The sequence below is a fragment of the Bombus huntii genome, chromosome 2 (genome assembly GCF_024542735.1).
Source record: "Bombus huntii isolate Logan2020A chromosome 2, iyBomHunt1.1, whole genome shotgun sequence".
NCBI lineage: Eukaryota > Metazoa > Arthropoda > Insecta > Hymenoptera > Apidae > Bombus > Bombus huntii.
The window spans coordinates 21,605,955-21,629,862 of record NC_066239.1 but is presented as its reverse complement, the minus strand read 5'-3'; the positions used below and the strand labels follow the sequence as shown (position 1 = coordinate 21,629,862).

At 44.2% G+C, this 23,908-nt stretch overlaps 1 protein-coding gene across 7 annotated transcripts in view; it reads left to right on the top strand.

Annotated features, from left to right (window-relative positions):
* The window catches only part of LOC126872886 (uncharacterized), a 186,479-nt gene that overhangs the window by 34,736 nt on the left and 127,835 nt on the right, over positions 1–23,908 (top strand). For 4 of the 7 annotated variants that reach the window (XM_050633141.1, XM_050633127.1, XM_050633189.1 and 1 more), the window contains exon 1: positions 19,307–19,543. The exons of 1 other annotated variant lie outside the window; for it this stretch is intronic. In XM_050633141.1, coding sequence (XP_050489098.1) covers positions 19,485–19,543 — 59 coding nt within the window. In that variant the 5' untranslated portion in view covers positions 19,307–19,484. Of the gene's footprint in view, positions 1–19,305; positions 19,544–23,908 lie in introns of those variants that run through there. 2 more of the 7 variants (XR_007692234.1, XM_050633116.1) reach the window with 1 other exon arrangement.

Sequence of the window (23,908 nt, the reverse complement as noted above, 5' to 3'; positions counted from 1 at the left end):
AAGGTTTATTCCATGAAACAAGAGACGCGATTACGTTCTAAAGCTTTGTCGTTGACTCCTGAAATTCTACGAGTCTCCAACGATTACCGTATCTACTTCCAAATAGGTAGAAAACTCGGCAACGCACCGTACAAATATTATACGGACTCTTCGATACGCGAATAAAATGTAAATATCGCGTCGAAACAACGAATCGATACGAGGTATCGTGAAATAAATTCCTCCCCGCGTGATATTTCGTTGCTTACAGTCGACGGTAACCGTAAGTTAGGCGTTTAGCATGAAATTACCGCGACTCTAACGGTATGTAGGCGATCGTCCAAGCCTGACAACGACTTAACTGTCCTGTCAGACCGATAAATATCGTGATTATTACTCGGTGCATAGATGCAACGACTGTCGAACGAAATTTCGTTTCTTCGACGTTATCGGCGAAATTTTCTTCGAAAAGATCTCGTATCGATGACAAGTAAATGAGTAACGGGAGAAACGAAGACAGATCGATTCGATCGAGGTTTCTCGTGACTCGAACGACTCGTGAAGTTTACCGCGCGTGTGCCGATTCGAACTCGTCGTGAATCGAAACGAAAGCGAGGGTATGGTAAAACGTAGCGAAACGCGATTCATCGGAGAATTGGAGAAGGAAAAGGTCGAAGCGGGAACGGATAAAAGCGCGGTTCGGTACGAACGTGCAATGTGCACGGGCACGCAGAGAGGCAACGTCTTACCTTGACCGAGCGCTTCCGGTGTTTCCCTTGCTCCTGGTGCTTTCGCGTACCTCTCTTACGCCGATGCGTTGCCTCTCGAATATTTAGCTCTGCGAACGAACCCCATCTGTCCCTCGGAACGAGCCCGCTGGCTCGTTAAACAGAAGCCAGATCTCTGGCGAACGGAAGCGAAATCATCGGGGAGCATGCAGAGAACGAGCAGGATAGAGAGCACGAGCACGATGAGATCGCTCTCGTATCGAGGCATTGGAAGTTTGCCAATACGCTTTCCCGATTAATCGATTAACGTGGGTTTGATCGCAACTGTTCCGTTTCTACCGTTACCGCTTTACGTACAGTTTGAAGTTTCCACGTATCTGCTTTTAATTTGTTTCCTTTTCGCGTAAAAGCGACGTAGCGATCGTAATACTTACGTACGTGCTTAATTCTGTCGTAACGAAAATGCTCAAATGCTCAAAATGCTCAAAGCGAAGCGGACGGTGAGTTTCGCGTAAGAAGGTTTTTCATACGATACGAGTGATTTAAACGGCGTATAAAGAGCCAAGCGAAAGAGAAATAGCTGCGTCCAACTTGCTATTCAGCTCGATATATCGTTTGTCTAGATAAAAATAACTGAACTGTAATTGACATGAAATACGTTGACCCTCGTGAACGCCCTACAAGCAGCGACAGGCGTGATAGAAAGAGAAGCAAATTGCGGTCTACTATTTTCTACGATACAAGGAGGAAACGGTGGAAGTTCGCCGAGTGACGAAGACGCTGGAGTTGTGGATAGGGACAGAATTCCTATGAAAATTAGGTTCGTGCCGAACGCATCCAGCGAACCATCGTCTTCTTTTGTCCCAATGTTTCGCGGCCTATTTTGCAAGTTTATAGAGTTTCTGAGCCGTAGAAGTATAGATCGTTAAAACACGGTATCTTGCGATTTATCGCAAGTTTTCCACTTCTAGAAGGCGAAGATTATTAGAAATAAGTTTTTATCGAGAAATGACTTTTTCTCGCGTAGTTATTCAGGCGTGGATATTTTAAAGTTTTTGTCGACGTAACGTAACGGAATTCGAAATACAGTGCAATCTTGTTATAAATTATAAATACGTTTTAACTCGATAAATAAGGATGTAGCTGGCACGATTCGCCGTTGATAATTTTACGCAGCTCGAATAAGAAAAGTTTCCGGCGAAGGGACTATTTTCAATCGCGAAATAATTGCGAGGCGATAATTTTGATAGGTAGATCGATTAAAGCCCATCGATTACTTGTTACTGCCGGCATTAACCTCTTCGAAGGGTGTTTTCAACGACTTTAAACGTTAATCTTGTTTCCCTGTACAGAATAGTTGAATTATGTTTTCAAATTATCGACGAACGAAGCTATCGCAATAACGATTAATCGTGATTCAAAGCGTGTCGTTAATCGCAGGTTAGGTTCGTAATTAGGGAATTTATGATAATCGCATAATACGTACTGCCGTATGGGTGATGGATGACTGCGTTGATCGTTCTAACGTGGATGTATCTTAATTTGCGATTGTTATTGAAAAATATTGCGTCGTATCGTCGTTACGTTAATTAATTATCACGCGTAAACTATACTCGAACTTGATCGAACCAACATCGAAAGTTTTTAAATTTAAATTGCGTTTAACGAACCCTCTGTTTCTCGAAACGCGCTTGGACGATATCAAAGGAAATGACGACAGATCTTGCTGAAAACCATAAAATTACGTCAACTTCGCTTCGCTATTGCATCGAGAAGCGAGTAAAACTCGCTAACGTCTCCCGTGTTCGTCGATATCAACGGAATCTCTGGCGTAACCGAGATTCGTGAAACAGATGTTCCGCGCCGAATTTCCGGCCGGATATTTATTAATTTCCGGTAGTGTCACGACGAGCATTGGTCGGTAATTAGGTCCACCGTGCAACCTGAAACAGAAGAAGTAGGAAGCGCTCGATCTATTTGGCTTCTCGCGAACTTTATTTCTAACGACGGACAAATTGTCGATCCGTCGAGCGAGAATCAGCCAAATATAAATCGCATCGAGATCGTCTCTTGTCACGAGTTAACCACGTGGGAGTCGTGCGTTTGTCGCTGAAACGCGTAGAACCTGCGTTTCATTCTTGTCTCTGGCTATGCTTTTCGTGCGTTCGTCGCGCCAATTAAGCCCACTCGGTTGTCGCTACGCTGCGCCGTAATCGTTCAAGTATGCGCGGTTGAGTTAAGAAAAGAATTTTACAACAATGTGCGTGGAAACGCGTGTGGCGACGATAGAATTTTTATTCGACGATGCGATTGACGAATTGTTTACGGTAAACTTCTCGTTACGCTTCGTAACGGTCAGGAGTCGGCTTTCTCGTTTGCGTGGCGTTCACAGCCGTGTAGCCAAGTATCTCTGGTTCTTGTATCGATTCGATGCCAATTTAATAGAACTATCGATTTCACCCTCGTATGCCGGTTAAGGTGTTGTCGAGTGAACGTCGCGTGAAAATTGCTGCGAGATATAACGAGTATTTTTGTCTCGCGACATATCGCTCTTTAAAGATATCTCCTATCGTTAGACGATGTTTCGTGCGAAATAAATTTGAACGACGAACAAACTTTGCGTCGACAACTCGCGATTCGTCTTAAATAATTTTGCTAAATTTCGGACAATCGTATCCGATACGGAGCGCAAAGTTTGCCATTTTTATAGCACGGTCGAGAACGCCAGCTTTGCGCGTGAAGAGTTCGCGAGCAGACCGAGATTTCGCGAGTTTCGTCGCGTCGCTTACGATCACCATCGGAAACTTTAATCGATTGCCTGACAACGCGCGATCGCTGTCGAAAATTTGGAAAACGTTCGTCGAGTTTCTAAACCGATGCCCCCCTCGAGATGCCACCGGAGGTTAAAGTTGCCGTTCTCCGCTGCGAATTTTACAGCAAGCTTCGATCGACTTTCTCGCTGCGAACGTTTCTGTCGGTATCCACGACACGAGAAAATACGTTACAGTATTTTCTGCCGGATTAAAATATTTACATATCGTTAATAAATTGAAGCATGAAAAATTGAGTACTCGGTGAACGATATGTATAGGTGAAACGAACGAACGTAAACGTTTGTGGGTAAATTATCGATCGGTCGAGCTTTAGCACGTAGTCCCGTAAAACGTTCTTGCAGCCACTGTACAGTCGCCTCTGTAGACAAGATCGTCGTTAAAATTTCATTTTGCGAGACAACGTTCTCCCCTCTTCCCCTTGTTCCGTATAGCCTGCTTCTTCGTCCCGAGACTCGCGCGAACTCGCTGCAGCAATTTCGGAATCGTCCCACCTTTAGCTCGACGGGGACCTAACGACGCGACAAGCTCTAACGTTTCCGGGTGCTCGCGAGCGGCAGCCTAAATTTATAAACGAACGAGATTCTCTCGGTTCCGTTTGCCGTCGATGCTCCCGGAACTTGTGCTTCGATTTGCCGGATTTGCCGGCCGATATCTGAATTTTTCAGCGAGAACGTCGTTATCGGTTTCCTATGCGATGTAATAACTCGCAAACAAAACGCTAGCGGCCAAAGAGGCATCGTGGCTTTCGCGGTCGTCCCTGTCGTCCTCGAAGTAAGTCGATGTCGGTCGAGGCATCGTATCGATCGATCGAAGATACGTAGTCGAAAAAATTGTCGATATCGTGAAATTTGGCGGTAGAGCGCTATTCGTTGGCGCAATGAAGTTTCGCTTTCCGTTGCGTTAAATCGATCTCGCAAGGCGACCCCTTTCGATTTTCGTTTCTCGGCTGTGCCGAGATTACCTTTAAATAAACTCTGAACTGCGTGGCTCGTAACAACTCGTTATTCGTTCGAGTAGTTATTCGTGTAACGTCTTTGCCAACGAGCGATCTTACATGCTCTTTATCGAAGAAAAAGATATTTAGAAATTGTTCGAGCTCCGTTCGTCGGACAAAACGAAACAGTATGGTAGATGCTGAAAAACCATCGAGCTTATACCGATCGCAAGCGGAGCTGGTTCGTTTTTCCCACCTGTCCCTTTTGACCGTCAACCTTCCTACCTCGTCCTCGCTACCCTTTTATCTTCTTCCAATGCGATAACATCGTTTCCCCTGGCACGCCGCCAAACAAATCGTAGCTTCCCGCCGTAAACCGCATCTTTGACCCTTCTCCGTAGAACGGTCGAAATTAACTTAGGATCCTGTTGAACTCGCATTACCGGGGCCCCGGCAACTTCCTCCGGCACAAATTACGCGAGCTTGTGCCTCCCTACCCTTCGACAACGAGCGCAACCTCGTTAGACGCCAATAAGACAAAATCGTGCTAGCTGAGTTACCCGGTGAACATTTAGCGACCGAGTCATCCTCCGAAGGATGTGCAATTTTGTCGTTTACGAATGTTGGTGCAAATGGCTAGCTGTGGAACGATGCGTTCGCAACGGATTAGACACGATGATCGGATCTCGCTGCATCTCTTTGTTTTACGACGTTCGATCGCTTCTTCGCAGCGAACAGCATGAAAAAGTTGCCGAATAAACCGATCGACAATTTCCTATGTACGTACGACACAGTCGAAAGCCATACACGGGTCGATTTTATTTTCTGCGTGTTTCTGCGCCACGGCTCTTGATTCGTTTTGAAAATCTCGAACGATAAATTAGGTTTTTCATTGTCCATGCTGTAACACTTGTGTGAATCGCTTTTGGCACCGATATTTCGCATTGACGCAACGGTGATGTTCAATTTGCGGACGTTAAACCCAGTTTTTCGCTTTCACTCGGCTTCCACAGATGTCGTTCTTTCCTCCTTTGGAATTACCGCGGGCTATTTATCGCAGAACGCTGTTTGCGATTTACGAGCAGCACGATCGATCGACGCTGGCGAATCGCCTCTCGTCTTTGCTCGTTACGGACACGCCGTTCAGGATAAGTATATTCTCGAAGATAAAGTCCCGAAACGGTTCCCGATTTTACGGGAATTCCTGGATCTTCGACGCGTTAATGAACTCGTTCCCTCCGACTGCCTGTTTCGAACTGACTTGACCGCTCGACGACCGTTTCGTTGTACACCTTTTAAATCTTCCGGAAAACCATTAGCAAGACTAATTGCGATTATATCGAGGCAAGTCTTTCTTCCGAGATTCTAATTTCTTCGAAGATTCTTCGAGATAACGTACTCCTAAGAATTTAAAAGTTCCAGGCATTCTGCCCTCTGATCGTTTCAATCTGTCTTTCAGTTCCTTTATTAACGATGCACGAAGAAAGGAACGAAGAAAGCACAAAGCTATTAATTTCGTATTATCACGAATATCTCATACAACTAGCGAGCCAACGTTTGTTCCAAATTTTTCTCGAATTTTTCCCAAAACACTTGCGACGCATTCGCAAGAAGAAAGAAGAAACGTAACGTTCAGCGTCGACCTTGCCGGAACTTGCTCCGGCTTTAAAAAACTTCGACGTTGTACGTGGACGATCTGATCAGAAAGGGGAGGTCCGATAAAGACTGGAACCTAAAGATCACGTGGAAGAGCACTGTCGCTGTTTCACGGGCCGGACGATTGTTTCCACTGGTCGAGACGGTACGAGCGTAACGCGTTATTTCACGATTCAATTAACGAAACGTCAAGGCCAGCTGGTCGTGGGCCTTTCTCCCACAAGAGGTCGTCAGTTTCAGCGAGAAAAAATGACAAAAGCGAGAATCGAGCATCGAACTGGCTGGAAAATTTGTGGCTTTCATTTCGACCAACGAATAAATCCTTCCAAGAAACCAATATCTCTGAGAACTTTCCGAATTATCGAAACGCGAGGTTAGATCGGCGTGCAACGTATCTATCGAAACGGAAAAACGCCAAACGAGAGAAAGATCTCGCGCCCGAACCTTGTCAGTCTGTTTTCCAGCTTCGTTTATCTCCTTTCTAAAAGCGCAGATCGTCGAGTTCTATCGACGTCTAATCGAAATCGAGTTCTATTTAAATATCTTTAGACTTCCCTCTTAAGAATTCCTCTCAACCGATTTATTTTTCAATGTACAAACGACGATCGTTTGTTATATTTTTAGCTTTTAACGATCGTGATTACCGTTTGATCATCGGGATAGCATTGCCGAAGTAGCTTGGGCAACTCCAGTGATTTAGGAATTTTCTTTGGCCACTCTCGCAGTAGGTATTATATTCTTTCTTGAAAACTTTCCAACTATTTTTTCAATAGTAATTTCCAACAAGCAGGCGCTACCGTATTAAAATTTTTCTTCCAACGAGTTCTTAAATAGTCTCGAATGTTTCCTATTCCGGATAAATCTGCGCAACAAAGAGGTGTACGGCATTTACGAATACTTTATCGCGCATAGAACACGAGCACGGATCGTTTCGGGCACTAAGCGATATTCGGTATAAGTTTGGCCGCGCGTCTTATCTGGCTCAATTTTTCACCTGGTATTCCGGGCACGAGTCTAAGAAATAAATCTTGCCTTTTTCGTTGGTGACGCGCTCGCGAGGGAAAAGTTAGGCGTGCGGATCTCGTTCGGTGAAATTCCGAATGGCAGTCCCCGTTTCGAAACTTTCCGAGGATCCTCGCGAGGATCGATACCGCGTAAAGACGCCACTTCCTCCCCCTTTTGTGACTTCTTTCCTTTCCTCTTTCTTCTTCTTTTTCTTCTTCTTCTTCTTCTTCATCATTTACATCCTCTTTTTACCTTTTTCCTAGATTTTAGGGGAACACCATTGCGTTTCTCCTGCTTTGCAGCTAACCAAGTTCCTTGAACTTTCGCTGGAACTTTGAAAAATGTCGCTCTTCGATTAATTTGAGCACACAACGGTACCACGGTCTTAAGTTTCAGCGGTCTTTAAATTGGTGGAGAAAAGGTTTCGAAAAGGTTTGAAATTTGCAAAAATTTGTTCGACTTGTCGTTAAATTTGAAAACTTGGAGCGGATACCGTGTGGAAAGAAATACCGACGATAATTGGAACATTTTCGTTAATAGCAAATTTTTATAGTCTGCGACCGTTTCACGTCTTAAGATTACGATACGGTGGTACTTGTATCGAGAAAATAAAAGGAAAATCTATTAACGATAACTTGAGAGCTTTTCGAAGGTACAAAATTTGTAGCTTCTATCGGTATCGTGGTCGAGCCGATTCTTCCGTATTCCGTATCGTTATTTCAATTTGAAAAAGTTTTGTAATATAATCGGGAAAAGTTGCTGCTCATAAATTTCTACAAAGTTGTGGCCGCGCGATTTTTTCAAACTACTATCAAATGAGTTTATAGACTCGCGTTTATCGCTTTACGCTTTTTTCTTCGCGATCTCCGATAAATCTTGCGAATGGTACGATGCGCCATAAAAGATATTTGCAACTATGAAATACGATTTCATTACGAGTCGTTTTTGCTACGATGCGCCATAAAATCAAACCCAAAACGGTGAGACGTGTTCCGCAACGATGCGTTTTTCTATTTTGTTTCCTCCTACTTTGGATGCGAATTCGACAGTCTGTCGTTTTCACAGACATCCATCTACTATCGAAAAGAACATTCCCTCGAATTTAACTCCAGTGGCAACTTAATTCTCGTTAATCCTGTCAACGGAATAACTTGCGATTTATTCGGTGAAATCAGGAAAGTCAATAAGCTCTTAAACGCGATAAAAATCCGTACGATGCAAGTTGGTAAATAAGTGGTTAATTGTTAAACCTACAGTCCGGCGAACATCTTCGTTGATTCTCGTAGAGGCTTTAGCGAATAAGTAGGTATCTGTGTATAGACGGAAGTAGAAGCAAGTAGAAGACTTTCTAGACTCAGAAACAGGAGCGCAGGAATCCGCAGGTTGTTGGTCGGAAAAAAGTTCGCCGGGAAATTTCTCTTATCGCAATTTCCTCCCTCTGGCAAGCTCGACAAACGAAAAATGAGACTTCACGAGTGGCCGGGGGTGCGCCGCGACTTTCCTCGGGATTGAGTTCTGTGTAACTGTACTACCTTTATAGTTGCGCCACGATTGCTTCTTTTGCCTGTTTTGCTTCTTTTGCCACGATCGGTCTCTTTTTCGCGTAACGGATCCGTTTCGTCGCTATTAATCACGAGTTTGAAAACTTTGACCGAAACGAAACGAAACGAAACGAAACGAAGTCAGGAGATCGTGTCTGAATAATTCTCGAGGATGAATTACACGCTCCGAGTAATTAACCTTACCTTGGACGCTTCGCGTAAAAAATATTTAATCTACGACCTACCATGATAAAACGTAACTGGGCAAGACGTTGCGATCGTACAGTTTACGCTCGTCGGTTATACTTGGCACCGCATACGCCGAAGCAAACATCGAACGGCAACCCCTTCGGTCGTTCGGCCGATGCAAGACGGCTGAAAAATGTCGACTAACCTCGGCTTGAAGGATTTCGCAGCCCCCGGTTGCCGCATTTACCTCCCTCCGGTTAGCTGCACGGGGTAAAAGTATATCGTCGCACCCGCAGGAAATTCGACTCGGTGGAATCGTTAAGCCCGCTATCCTACAGGTAGCTAAGAGGCTTAAAACAAGGGGAAAGAGGACTGGCTCGACTTTATTAACGAGAGACGGCTGAAAACAGGTGCGCGGGCAGCGCCGAGCTTTCCGACCGTTCTTACTCTCTAAATTTCCCTTCGTGCATCTTGCACGAGCTGCACCACGCGGTCCCGCATTTTCACGCTTTACGGCTCTCCGGTTTTTCCTCGACATCGGGAGAACAAACGCGATAAAGAAACGCACCGTTGGCTTTTTAACACAAAGATTTTCGTTTTTCGCCACCGTGTTTTTAATACGTGTATTTTTTCCTCGGTTGGTTCGAGTTTCAGGACGGCTGGAAATAAAACGAATCACCTTTGAAAGTTTCAAGCCGGTCGAACGTTGAGAGTTCCGAAAGGATATCGAAGATCTAGCCAGAGTTATCTTGCAACGGCAATTGTACAAACCTTTCGACGTTCCATCGCGTTTTTCACGTCTACGTGTTCGGACAATGGCTCGCAAAATGTCCCTACGTTTTTCAAAATCGACTACCTGCCTCTAACGATCCCCTGTCGTTCCAACTGTTTGGACCTTTTTTTTTTTTTTATGTTTGTTAAAATTTACAACAATTCTTGCGTTGAGAATACTTATTATAGATAAGTATTGAGTTAATACTTATTATAAATAAGTATAATTTGTAAGTATTATAAATAAGTAAATATTACTTAATTTAAATAACTAATTGAATCTATCGTTTAGGTCTAGCGGGTAATGTCTCTTCAGCCTGCGGATCTGGTCCGACGTATCGAGTAGTCCAGTGATTAGGGGGTTTCGGTGTTTGTTGACTCTTTTGCTATATCTGTCGTTATATTTTGCTATTTCCTCTTTGACTGTGGGTATCTTGAGGTCGTGATGTATTGTTTCGTTGGTAACATACCAAGATGCATCTATTAAGGATCTTAGCCTTTTCGATTGGAAGCGTTGAAGTATTTCAATGTTGGAGTTATTTGCTGTTCCCCATAGTTGGATTCCGTGGGTCCAGACAGGTTTTATTACGGTCTTGTAGAGGGTAATTTTATTCTGTATGTTTAGTTTGAAGCGTCGGCCCTTGAGCCAATAGAATTTTTTTAGTTTGTCCTTTAGTTGCTTCGTTTTATCTGAGATGTTTTTTCCAAGTTAGTCTCCTGTCCAGGGTCAAGCCCAGGTTTATCTGACTGAGTATGTTTGGACTTTTACCGTAAAAAGATGCCTATGCCACGTTACGATTGAATTACATTCCGATTACGTCTGAATCGGTTAGCGTGCAGCTTGATCGACAGAAACCTAGCGGAAAGAGAAGGACGTGACATTTTGCGCGAGAAGACGCTGAAATAATCGGCGTAGCGTTTTCAGCGTAATGAACAACGAACCGTTCAGCCGGTAAATGTCAAACCCTGTCGCTCAAAGAGCCACGGCTCACAGTACGTATTTGTTATGTACACACGTATATCTCGTTGGAAGAAAGAAGTTGGTTGGCCATCGAGGAACTCAATGGCCCTCTTTACGTCGACAAATTTCCAGGTATTAACGGGTCGGGTTCGGTTTCCAAGCTTTCCTACCCGAGTTTTTCCCAGTCCAGTACCTATATACTTGTCGAAACTCGAAATCCGTCCAAGTTTATTATTTCGTTGTACTGGCAATTCGTACTCGTTTGCTTAGCTTTTATCTTTCATCGCGGTTAATTTTTAATTAAATTCTCGATATTCGGATACCTTTGATATTCCGAAAGTCGTTGGCGGTTTCGTATTCTGTGTTAATTAAAGCACTAAGACAACGCGCAAAGATTTTCGTTACGGTAGAAAAATTCTATTTGCGATTTTCGCTGAATTCTTCTCTGCCACCAGATTGCGTAGCACCGCAGAAATTTTCGAGTCCGTTGCAACAGTCACTTTCGTCCCTGCCGGTGCGTCGTGTCGTTTGTTGGTAACGGCCGCGCTAAATTTACTTTTAATCGTTGTCTCGTAAACGGTTCTTAAAACCTTAAAACAGATGAAAAGTATCACTTTGTCGACGGTAATCCTACAAAGTGAAGACTAATTTCTCCTCGGCGTGTATACGTATGTCGTTACTTTTATTATTAACATATAATATCGAATGTTCGATATATAAGCTATTCTGCAATGAAATGGGTGTCGCTTATTATTATAACGACTATTTTCCGCGTGGCATCTAATAAAAGATCAATTTTTTTGTCCTATCGTTGTATTAATACCCTGGAAAGCGAAAATACGCCAAGTAAAATAACCGTCCTTGTTTTTTTGTCATTATTTATATTACGTATTACGTATGAACGTATTATTTTACCAGTGGTAGTTTGTTTTTTGTGGAAGGTACACGGTCATAGGGAAAATGTTAAAGGTGATTCACGTTCGATCCCTTACACGGGAAAAAAGCGAATTCACTTATTTAACGTAAAGTTAAAATTGCGATAGGTGAAGGCCGCGTAGCCGCGAACAAAATCATTTATAAGCGTCAGAGTAGTTGGATAATGTTATTTGTTCGATGTGACTATTACGTACAAGTCTTTCTCATTCGTCCGCGAGTTAAAATTCTACCAAATGTCCAAATTGGACAAATTGTGAATAAAAAGAATTAAATAAAAAAAAAAGAAAAAAAAAAGAAATTCGTGAGTCGATCTTCAAATACAACGTTAAATTCTATAGAAGGGGAACGAAATTCGTTGCCAAAATACCGCACGTTTGCAAATAAGTTAAGAACAATGGAACAAAGGGGCATCTCTGTATCAAAGAATACGACTGAAAAACAAATTGGAAGCGCAAAAGAGGAAATTCGTGGAAGATGCAGCTGCAAACAGCCGCCATTCATACCCCTTAACGGTTACTTTCTCGCTACAAGACCCCGAGACGGTCGAACCCTTTTTTCCAAGCATACACTCGATGCTCTACACCGATGAAAAGTTTCTGGACGTGACAAAAGTTCTGCGAGCGAGTTCGAATTCCAGTTTTCTAGAGAACGGAAACCCGGAACGAGCGGTCCACGTGGCGCGCATGTGCTCCCGTACTATGCGCTTTGGATCTCCATGAGAAACGTTGGCAAACGGTAAGACGGAAAGTTTTCGCGCCACGTGATGTCCGAAACAGCGTGAGAATGGCCATGCAGCGTCGGAGGACGCTCGGCAAATACGTACAAAGAGAGCTTCCAGAGCTATTGTTTACGGAGACATCCGAGACTCGAAGAGAGAAACCAGTCCGAAGTTTCCAGCAAAAGTTCCAGAAGAATACAGGCCAGATGCCTGTGCTATTTAAGTGGACGGTTCCACGCTCTTCTCTTCGTTGTCTAGTTCGAAGAGCGAAAAGACGCTGACTTTCCGAGTTATCGAGAACTTCCAATTAGATTATTTCGGTCAAGTATTTCATTTGCAAAGTTCGATAAAAAGATTCGAGCGTTTTCGCATTTGGTAAATGTTTGAAACGTCGATCGAGCGGAAAACCTTGTGAGAGAAAGAAATCGCAAAGGGGAAAGGAATTTGTCCGACAGGCGAAAAAATAAAGTAGCAACTGTTACGATCGAATTTCGCGGACTTCTATAGTTCGGCATGGCACGGTGTGGACAGCGTACGGTTAACGGTTAACGATCAGTCGCGAAATAGCTGTCGAGCGGAGCGCTTATCGTTAGCGGTAGATCGTATTGATTTCAAATCGTTCGTTATACCGCGTTCTTATCACCTTCTTTAACAACGTTAGTATTATCGTCATTGTTATTTGTGCGCGAACAAACGGATTTTTCGATGTAGCGCAAATGTTTCGCGAAAACTGGACAAATTACATTTAAGCAGTTTCGTGTGAAATCAAGATTAAATCTTGATCGAGATTGCAAACGATTAGTCATTGTGATACCTTCTCACGCTTTCTGTTTGCTTAATTGGTAAAACGTAGTTGGATAGAAACAATTTCTATATGCGTATCGTGCGAGGGATCGATGGTACAGATACTAATAGAAGATGGTACTAATAGAAACTAGTTCAAACGGTTAATGGAATATGGGACCGTAAATGAAATTTATAACTCAGCTCGAAGACGTCGAAATCATCGAAAACGGAGTGTGCGAGTTAAGAATTTCGTGCCAATACAATACCTGAATAACGCTGTATTCTTCGAGAAATCCTTCTAACTACGTTCACTATAGGTGCACAGCTACCATACAAAAACCGCTTCTAGAAACTTTCTCGTCCGTTTACTCACGAATCGAATTTGATATTTTGTTCTATGGGAAGATCATCGAACCGCTTCGGAAGAATCGCTTATCTTTACTCGAGGGTTCGTATCGTCAAGCGTCCCTGCTAGATTTCGAACGAGTAGATTTAAAGACGCGTACACCGTACCACCGTTCTTACGCGTTCTCCGGTATTTTTCCATTTAACACGTGACAACTTTGCCCGCAACTATGAAATCCTAGTGAAGTTTATCGGACCGAAAGCAACGAGAAGCACGTGCGCCAGCTCGTGGCCACAAGTCGCCTTTTATTACGCGTATGCGTATATTTATGCGTAGACGCGAACGTTTCTTTTATCAAATATCTTGCACAAATTTAGCGAAACAGTATCGCTAATTTCAAGTCGATTATTCGATACGCTATATATTTATACGTCCCAAAGTCCCTACTTTCTTAAGATCTTGGCAATCGCACGTAACAAGTCAAGGTGAAATAACGCGCTTCTTTCGCAGAAGACGCGGAATTCTCCTATCGTTGATACAGATACCTGAATCGTAAGAAGGATCGTACGAAGAGACAAATAATCGGATTAATTCGCTCTTTTCACGATACGACGCTATTAAGGAATTCGACGAAAATCGTAATAAATAATCGAACAACCGCGACCAACTTAGATACTTAACTCCCTTGACTCAACTTATTTAGATGTTTCGATCTAGCCGATAGAAACGGATACAGTTGATTAACATTGTATATTAGTTTCAAAGTAACAAAGTTCCTGCCATCGATGTACAATATCTGTGTTTTTAAACGCAGTTACACCTGTGTGCGCGAACGAACGAACTCGGATCAGAGGAAGATCACGGTTCTAATATATTTTCGAGTTGCAGATATTTCACGAAGACGAGATAGTAGTTTCGATGATATTTTATTCTTGCCAGGTCGAATCCTTATTTTCCAATAAAATTCGCGCCACTCGTGCTTTAACCGGTCAAACCGGTGTAACGCGTATCGCTGTGAAAAACATTCGATTCTATTCGTTCCGAAGTTACACCAATTGTACACGATATGTTGCGCAATATAGTTTAGTTACGTAGTGCCGGATGTACGTATCGTTGCACGCGCACGCTCGCATTCGTAATTTTACAAGGAAAGCTCGATCCAAAGTTGCGTTCTACTTCTGCCCGAAGCAACCACCGCCGCTGGTTCTCGGCGCGTAAAAGAACTTTGTTCCCCGGCGCTTTGACCAACCTGACAGGCACTTTTCTCTGAAATAAAATAACGGGCGCTTGCATACCTGCGCCCATTCACTTGCCCTCGGTGAATATGGATTGCGACCGATTGTGCCGGCACGGCGCAACAATGCCATCGAAAGAAAAGGACCCTTTTACCCGAGGTGTTCACCTGTGGCCTCGAATGCGCGTCGTCAGGTGTATTCAGCGCGAGGGACCTCGTTAAACGCGTTCGTCGTGCGCCTAGTATTTAGCAGTATTTTTACTGCCGAGTCTCTCCGCCCTTTATACGTCCTTTTATCGGCCGATACATTCTTTTTTTATTTTTCCAGCCACTTGGTTAGCCAACGATAAATATCGCTTACTTTTGTATCCCGTGATGTATTGGAAGACTCTAGAATTTAGAAAACGACGATCGTTGCTCGGTCAAGGGGACGAACAGCGTGAATTTTGTCGCGTATCGTACCGTTGTATATCAGATCCTAACGAAGAAAAGACCAGAATCGAAAGCCGATTAGCAGCGATTAGCAGAGATTCAAATTTTATCGACTTTTGTTTACATACACTAGGTGAAGTAGGTATTTCCTATGTAATGTGCGGTACAATTTAAAATTACTAGGTAGAGAGGATTCGAATTGGTACTAACCGAATGAACTACGCTATAATCCAAACAACTTGCCACATTTTACTTCACACAGTATTACAGTTTGCGTAGGTTAACTACGTTACAGAGGAGAAATTTGTATTAGTAATGGCAAATACAACCGGTTCCTATGAGAACCAAACGTGCGCATACGTACTTGCAACGCGCATAAGAGGTTTATCCTCGTGAATCCCATTTAGGTTAAGCGAATCAACATCCATCAAAGAGTCGAAGTGACTTTGGTCGATGAATTTCTATTTTACAAGGAAAGCAATTACGTAGTTACGCTTTGCCTTGGAACTATCGGCTTCCGTTATTTTATTATTCCGTTGTATTGTTTTACCCCGATCGATAAGCGAAGACGAATCGATAAACAGGATTTACGATACGGATTTTTCCTACGATTTAATCGCGGTCGTGCGATGCGAAGTAGTAACAGCTAATGAGAAAAACTACGGAGAATTAGTTGCCATAAAGTAGGGCATGCGTACTATGCACGAGGAGAAATATGGGAATTACCCTTTAATTACCCGGTATTCCAGATGCACGGAGATATGGATTATTCCACGGTTAAAGCGATGGATTCTTTGCGTCCTCGTTTTCTTCTTTCTCTCCTTAAATAATGGAAAGAAAGTTAAAACGTTCAGTTTGAACGCATAACGTTAACGTTTTATTCCGATGTTGATCGATTAAGATATATTTCGCGAAATATTTCGAAAAAATGTCGTAAAAGATAGGTCGGAGCTGCCGACTGGAAAATAGTAAACGCTATTCAGAGAACTCGGAAACGACGCGTCAGCTTCTCCTGGAATTTTTTCAGGGAAAGAACACCGACCGATCTTTTCTCGTCCGTGAAGTTGCCGGCTACCGGACGAAAAGAAATGCCTGCTGCGAGGAATCGACGTGACGGGAAAGTTCGATATGTCACGCTGTGTCGGGACCTTTGTTCCGCCGCCTACAACGACAGTCTCCACTAACGAACTTCTCGTCGAAATTAACGTCGTCTGTTTCGCATCTTTCGCCGCTTTTCCACGCGAACCTCCCCAAACGAATTCTCGATATCGAGGAAGATCGTTTAACCGCTCGGCTCGAGTTTCGATTCCAGATCGAGGTTCGGGTGGAATCGATCGCGATTCAGGGTACCTACGCGCACACGACGTGATTGATTTTCTGTACAATGTAGGTACGATTTATTCGTTTTTGAGTTAGTGGAGTCAGTTAAGGAAGTTAACGGGTCGATCGTAAACGTAACGATTTGTCAAAGTTGTTCGAGGCGAGTCTTATATTACGTTACGAATTATTTTCGATTCCGTTTGCTCGTTCGTAATCGAGTTAGAAGAGAATTTTGTCATTGAAAGCGGCACGGCGTAACGGTGTTTAACGACGAAAGTTGTCGGGCAACTCGGTAGCTTCGAAATTATAATGTAAATTTCCGTTAAAATACTATATCCGTCCGACCTGGCTGTAAAATTGGACCAGACGCTACGCGTTCCACGATTTATCTCGCAAAATTTACGTCCGGCTTTTGCAAAACGTAGAACCGTGCATACACGATGTACGTACATGCATGAAAAACAAATTATGTAGCGCATTCCATCCTGAATAGGTCATCGATGACGACCCATGGTATTTCTCGAAAGTGGCAATCTTCTTTGAGGCAATGTCTACGTTCTTTCTTCCGCTGCCGAGGATAAGAGAGCAAGGGAAGAGAAAAATATATAATTTACAAAGAAATCTGTACGAATAACGTTTTAAAGGATCGTAATTTTCGTAATTCGCCCGAGATTCGGCAAAGGAACGAAATTTCCCTTTTATCGAGCGAAATCTTCCATCCTCGAGGACAGAGATATCGAACTTTGGCTAGAGTCTTGGCTGGGAATCGAGATCGTTTCGCCATAACGACGGTGCTCGACATCGGTGCAGCCTTTTATTCGTAAAACGAGCCACGTTCGGCTGCATATAGAATTGCTGTCTACGGACTCCTATCCTTGGGCCACTGAAAATCTATTATTAGCGCACCAGACGCAGGTAGACGTCGCGTCGTTAAAACTATGAATCATCCTTCGAGACTGCTCTTCAGCTTCTTTTCCGTTGTCGCACGATGCTTGCCTTCGGTTTTTCGAAGAAACGACGGGCAAATTTACGCATCAGAGTCGTTGAAAAATCCGTTCTCTGCAAAGCGGAGCGGTATCTCTTATGAAACAGAAAATGCGATCGAACGTCCAAGTGGCTCTTACTATGATCTCCCGACAAGGAGCCATTCACGACGCTTTATGATACGCGTAAGATAGCATAGCGTACATTTACGACGGATAAACGAAAGGGGTGCGTGTAATCGACCGTCCCTCAAAGACGATATCTTCGGATTTTTTACAGACGAAGGCAAATTTGGAAGATCAGTTACGAATTAACGATCGAACGAGCTACCTGTCCAAATACGTCACGACTCGTTTCTCGGAAATAATTCTCAACGACAGCTTCCCTTTTCGCACGATACGTAGCCGCGAATATCTAGCGCCGTCAACGTTCTTCCCGTTAAATTTTCATCATCCGTCGAGTGTAAATCTTTCCACGAGTCGTAGTTTACCGATAATAATTCCTCGCGCGAACTCTCCAGCACGTAATTCTTTAAATTAGACAAGATATTCTTCGGCTGAATTATAATTTTCGTCGTTAGTGTCAACACGATATTCCGTTTATCTTGCGAAAGCAGCAAAATTCCACGGAATTAGAAACGCTCGAGTCGCAATCCCGTTATAGTTCTCAGGGGACGATTTCGATGAAATTCCGAAGGAAAGAAACGTTAATTTTCGCTAGATAATAATTTGGTAGTCCTGACGTTGATTCGACGATCGACGGTCCTTGCAAAATTTATCGCAGACGATCGAAGGTCAGGGGTTGAGCGTGGCGGACTCGCAACAACCGGCAGGTGCCAGGATCTCAGCATCGCTGGCTTCTTCGGTGCTGCGAGAACAGTTCGAACGAAAATTAACGTTACTTTCGAAAAGTCGAGCCGCGTTACGGGTTACGGCCCATGCGCACACGTCGTTTCTGCTGTATACACGGTGTGTCTGGAAGTTTAGTCTTTCGTGTGACCAAGGAAACCGAGTTGTTCGAATCTGGCGTTCTTTTTCGAATAGCCTCGGTTAGCTGCGTGCTTTACGTAGAAAACACGAATAGGCGATCAACGAATTTTAGTCTGGTCGAACGCAAAGGCCAAACCGAATATCTCGAAACGAAAAATACCAGGTGGATCGCTAACAACGTACGATACGAAGTTTCATCGACTTCTCGTTTTCGCTCGCTCGATGTTACTTGCATCGCGAAGCAGACACCTAACGCGTATTGCAGCGATGTTAAAACGACGCCGAACGATAGGACGCGACGCTCGATAGATCGAAGCTGTTGAAAGCAAAAATCCCGATGGTTTGTTCTTCACCTTCATTCGTTAAGTCGAAATTTCGTCGAATATGTCATTCGTCGTAACAAGCTGTTTTCTTGCGCTCGATCCTGTTCTACGTTATCGATAAACGCTTTAGATAATTTTAACCATCCTAAGATTATCAGTCAATTCTTTACCAACGATGTCGACTCTTTTTTTTTTACGAACAATATCGCCGTTTATCAACCCGGTTTATTAATCGGGATATTTAACGGATTATCAATCAGTAGCTGGAAACTGCATCTTCTTTCAGCTTGGAAACCTTAGCCATGCCTCCGTCGAACCAACATGGTGCGACGTTCCGCTGTTGTTGCCGTTGCTCGAAAAAGTCGTCGCTTGTTGTCGAACGTTGGTTCGGCAAGGGGAAAATGTTCTCGGTTGGCATAGAGGGTGGTCGAGATGCGAGTAAGCAAACGTGACCGTGGACAACCTGTTTTTCGGTAATATCGGATCGCGATGATAGGTTGTCATAGGAGACGAACGAAGAATGGCAACAAAAGAACGTCAGCTGGCCTGCCGTTGCCGGAACGCTGTAATTAGAAACCGGTGGAGGGGGGCTTGAACGGAGCGACCTGGTGGGGGTTGATCGGCCGCGAAGCGTGGCTCCTCTTCAGTCGGTCCGGAAACGCGGTCTACGCAGCACGTTTTTCCTCGTTGTACGCTCGCTCGTTGCACGTGACGCGATGTTTCTTTGTACGCGTGGATCGTTGTGCTCGTCGTGGCCGCGTCCGGTGGTCGTTGCGCGGTGTGCCAGTGCGTAAACACAGTGAAAAAGGTACGTGGTTATGAGGGAGGCTGCCTCGACGAGCGAGATGGTCAGCTTTAAGAACAACAACGCAGACAGGTACGCTCGAGCGCATTTCTTTGGATTCGCAATCGCGTTTAACGGGCTCCGAGCGCGCCACTCCGCGGCAACAGCGTGATACGACGTAACGAGAATATCCAACCGTTCGACGATTTCGTCGTGGAAACGAGCAACTCTCGATTTTCCTGGTATTCGGATTACTCGATTCTGGAGCACGCGATCATATCGAGAATGAAACGCGAGCGAATCGGTTTTCGCCAGGTGTTAATTATCTCTGGATTTGCTTAACGGCGCATTACCGCGTGCACGAGTTATAAAATGTCTTGTCCTTATCGCGCTCCGTTTCCGCATAGCCGGAAAAACACGGACCGTGCATTCGCGCTTATTTCCGTTTCGTATCGCGCAGCCTACGATTCGATTTACAAAAGTTTCGAGCGACTGTGCTCGATAAAGCCCGAGTATCGTTCGCGATAGAGAAAACGATGTCGAAAGATAATGCCTTCGATCGTGCTATTTACTTTTGATCTCATCCAATAATACGTCTGCGTACGTATAATCAATTTGTTTCTTCTCGCAGCTTACAATCAATTTGCGAACGAATGCGCGCAATAATTAGAAATTACGATGGCAATTACAAAAACAGTTTTTCTCTGGTTTCGTCGAATGAAAGTGTTCGGCAGTTGTAACTTCGATATCCGATTTTTTTCCTCGACTTTAGGTGCGTTATCGCGCCCAACGTCGAATTTAAAGTTCTCGTTTGAAACTCGTTTCGATCGTGCCGTGCTATATTTCGAAGGAAAAGTTTTCCTGCGCGTTGTTTCGGAAACTAGATTACGCTCTCGAGTCTAGTTTCTGATACGAGTTGATGCTTATTGCGAAAATGAAGAGGTTAGTCCTCCGATAGACACGTATCGGCACTTTATTCCAACATTTTTCTCCTTCGCGTCGCTTCGATACTCGGTATTTATCGTTTTCTCGGATTTATCTAAACGTTACTCTACGATCCGTTTGATTCGCAGAACGGCTTTCTTCTTCTCTGTTTGTTCTCTGTCGTCACCTTTTTATAACTCGAGCATAGCCGATTAAAAGAACAAAAAGTTGCTTTATCTATCGCCTCTTAGGAGACATGAACATTTACGAACTTGTAGTCGAGGAAATCGATCTCGTTGATACAACGTCGCGCGAACCAACGACAGGATATAAATAAACAAGTTGCAAACATTTTTATCGTAGGCCACGGCTGAAATTCTCGTATATATACGACCCGTGAAGGGACACACGTACGTAAAGTTTCAGGTCGATCGGTTTACGAAGTATCCCGAAAATCCATTTCTCGAAACGTACGTAGCTCGATGCTCGGAGCAACGCGAAAGCGCCACTACCAAGAAGTACATATTGGCGATAACGAAAGGAAATTTACGAAAGAACGATCCTTAAATTATATCGAAGGCGGACAATCGAACGCGCGTTTGTCCGAAATATTTCCAAATTAGAAGCGTAAAGTAAGAAAAGGGGACAGTTTTTCGATCGTGAGCGAATACGCGATAAAAAACAATATTACGTCAGCGGCGGTTAACGCGCTAACAACACGCGGTTCATTCGGCGATCAATTAGTCGTATCTAGCATCGACCGAGAGAACCGGATCTCGACGAAACTCTCGTTTTGGTCGTATCCGAGTTGGAAATCGATCATCGAAAGTAGGAAACACGCAGCGGAATAGGAATGCTTCTCGAATTTGGTCGAACTATGCGGGAATATGGGATTCCTTCGGGCGAGCTTTATCCAGGTACATGGCGCGGACGCGATCCGGTGCAACGCGTGACAGAGAGCGTGTGCGTTTCGCGTTTGTTTGACTTGGAAAGCGTTCGAGCGATTCGGCGGCGGGGGTTTTCGAAAAATATCGTTGCAGGCGAACGGACCGAGTTCCGAGCATTGTAAAGTTTCCGAGGTGAAATTGCCGTTGGCACAGCCGTTTCCGCTGCGATAGACCGCATTCCAACCGTGGTTCCAGGTATTCCGATCGGGTCTTGAGGATTATGGCGGACGCAGGGAAATCGCGATGCTCGAATACGATCGTCGACAGATTACCGAACGATATCGATGCTGGATTAGTTTCTGCGAACACGTCGCGTCTCCCGATGAAACGTCATTATTTTAACCGAGAGAATATTGCTTTAATGCTAGCTGCCAGGCTCTCTCCGTCCTCGCCTTTCGGCTGGGATAACGCGCTTCTCGAAATATTAGCGTTTCGTGGAAATCGGGACTACTCGTACGTATCGTGCTACCGCAGAGCGGTGCGTTTAAATCAAATTCCTGCACTGCGAGAATTTTTCTTTTTGCTTTTTCCTCAAAAATGCTGGAGGATACCTTTTCTTCGAATTCCTTCCCCTTCAACGGGGCACGTCTGGCGATGAAACGCGGTCGTAACGTCGCGGTAAATCCGGAATCCCATAGGATGCAACGTGCGACGAGTTTCGTATCCCTTTGCGGATTCCGATCATCCTGCGAATTCATTTTTCTAAAGTTCTGCCGATTTGTCGTTGAGCGATGTTCCGTGGCGGGGTCGTGGTCGGACGTTGTTGCCCGAGCTTGGGACAGAAGAGGAACGTTAAGACCACCGCAAAGTTTCTGGCATTGGACCGACGCCGTTAAGGTCAAGTATAGAACGTTTCTTGTCTAAACTTGGCTACGGCGTTTCGTTGAATTTTTAGCAACTGCCACGAGCTCTTCGCGAGGGGCACCTCCTGAGACGCCGTCGTTTTGTCGCGAACGTTCGAATCTTAAAATAATAACGCCAAAATTAGAGTAAGAGGGTGTAACGCTGCGTCGAGGTTTATAACGCGTGAGTTTCCATCTTAATTTCTCGAAATCGTCGAATCTTCCTAAAGCTTGCTCCTTACGATCGACCGATGTCAGCAAACTCGCAAAGCGTAGTCGCATTTTGTTTTATTACGGCCGTTGCTGGCAAACGATTGACGACGTGACGGCCAATTACCGCGACAAAGAGAAAAACGGTCTTCCGTCGATCTTAACAACAAGCTAAATTTACTTGCCTATCGTTTAGCGTTTCTGCGAACGTCTACAGTCTGCGTAGGTCCATACGTTATGCAACTCTGTGCTTATGTAGTCTGAAAAATTGAATGGAGACAGGGCTGCGTAGAAATAATACGCGTTGCATATATCGAAGAAACGTGACAAATGGTTCGCAACGGGGAATTGCGATTTTTAATCCGTCGAGCTGGCTTGCCAATGCTCGTTAAATCCCGACTTAACATCGTTCCACTCTTTGTCTTCCCATTGTTTTTATCCTATGCTCGTTTTCTTTGTTTTTCTACGTTCGTCGAGAGATGGTACGGTACGGAAAGCGAAAAAAAAAAAAAAAAAAAAGAAAAGAAAGAAGAGGTTCGATATCGTTTTTTTCCAAATTTTCCCTATTTTCTCGTACGATATATTTGTAGTTTTTATTCGCGCAAGTTACCATTGAAATTTGCTTTGCCGTGTCGCAACGTGGCGTGACTCTTTATTCGAGAGACAGAAAACACGTGGTACGCAGGTGTGCACTCGCCGTCTCTTCGACACAATTTCCAACGCGTTTTACTTCGGTTTTCAAATACAACTATAGTCCACGGTCGGCGTGATTTCTATCGAAAAACACGGACTTTAGTCCTGGTTTTAGAAAAAACTTTTCCAGGCAATTATTTTTTTCTTAGCACGTACATTCCTATAAGTTCTCTGTATCTTTACGTTTCTCGTTATCGAACGATTTGCATCGATTTGTATCGGAGGCGATGAAAATCGAATTTATCGTCTATATGAATTTCATCGTGACACGACACCGTAACGATATTTTCCGAACAAAGTCGGATTACGGATTAGTCTTGGGTCCTCGTTAGGCGAGATCGTGCGACCGGAAGGTTGGCTTTCGGCGCGGATCTCTCGCGGCGCGCGCACCAGCATCCTGCGAGTTTACCCCTCGTTCGCGTAATTAGCGTTGCTACGGGCCTCGGTAAAACGGTTATCGGTAAAATCCGCGGTAGTTAATTCGACCCGTCGTACGTGGAAAATGGCTATTTCCTGAGCTTTGTTACTCGGTCAAGCGCTGCGCATCCGTTGTCCTTCTTGGTTTTTCGTGTTCTCTTTTTCCCTGTTAAATACGATCTCGCGTACGACGCCGATCTTTCGTCCGTAACCTACGATGCTTACGTACTCTCTTTCGCGGTTGACTTTGAGAGAGAAAATTGCGATCGAATCGCAGATAAAATACGATAAAGTATACGATAGATAGAGATCTCGTACGAATTAGAACCGTTTCGATTCGGTTGGTTTTGTGCGTCGCAGACGCTACTTTACCACCCCGCTGATAGTACTGGAGTAGAGCGTTTCGAAGCTCGTGTCAAAGAGCA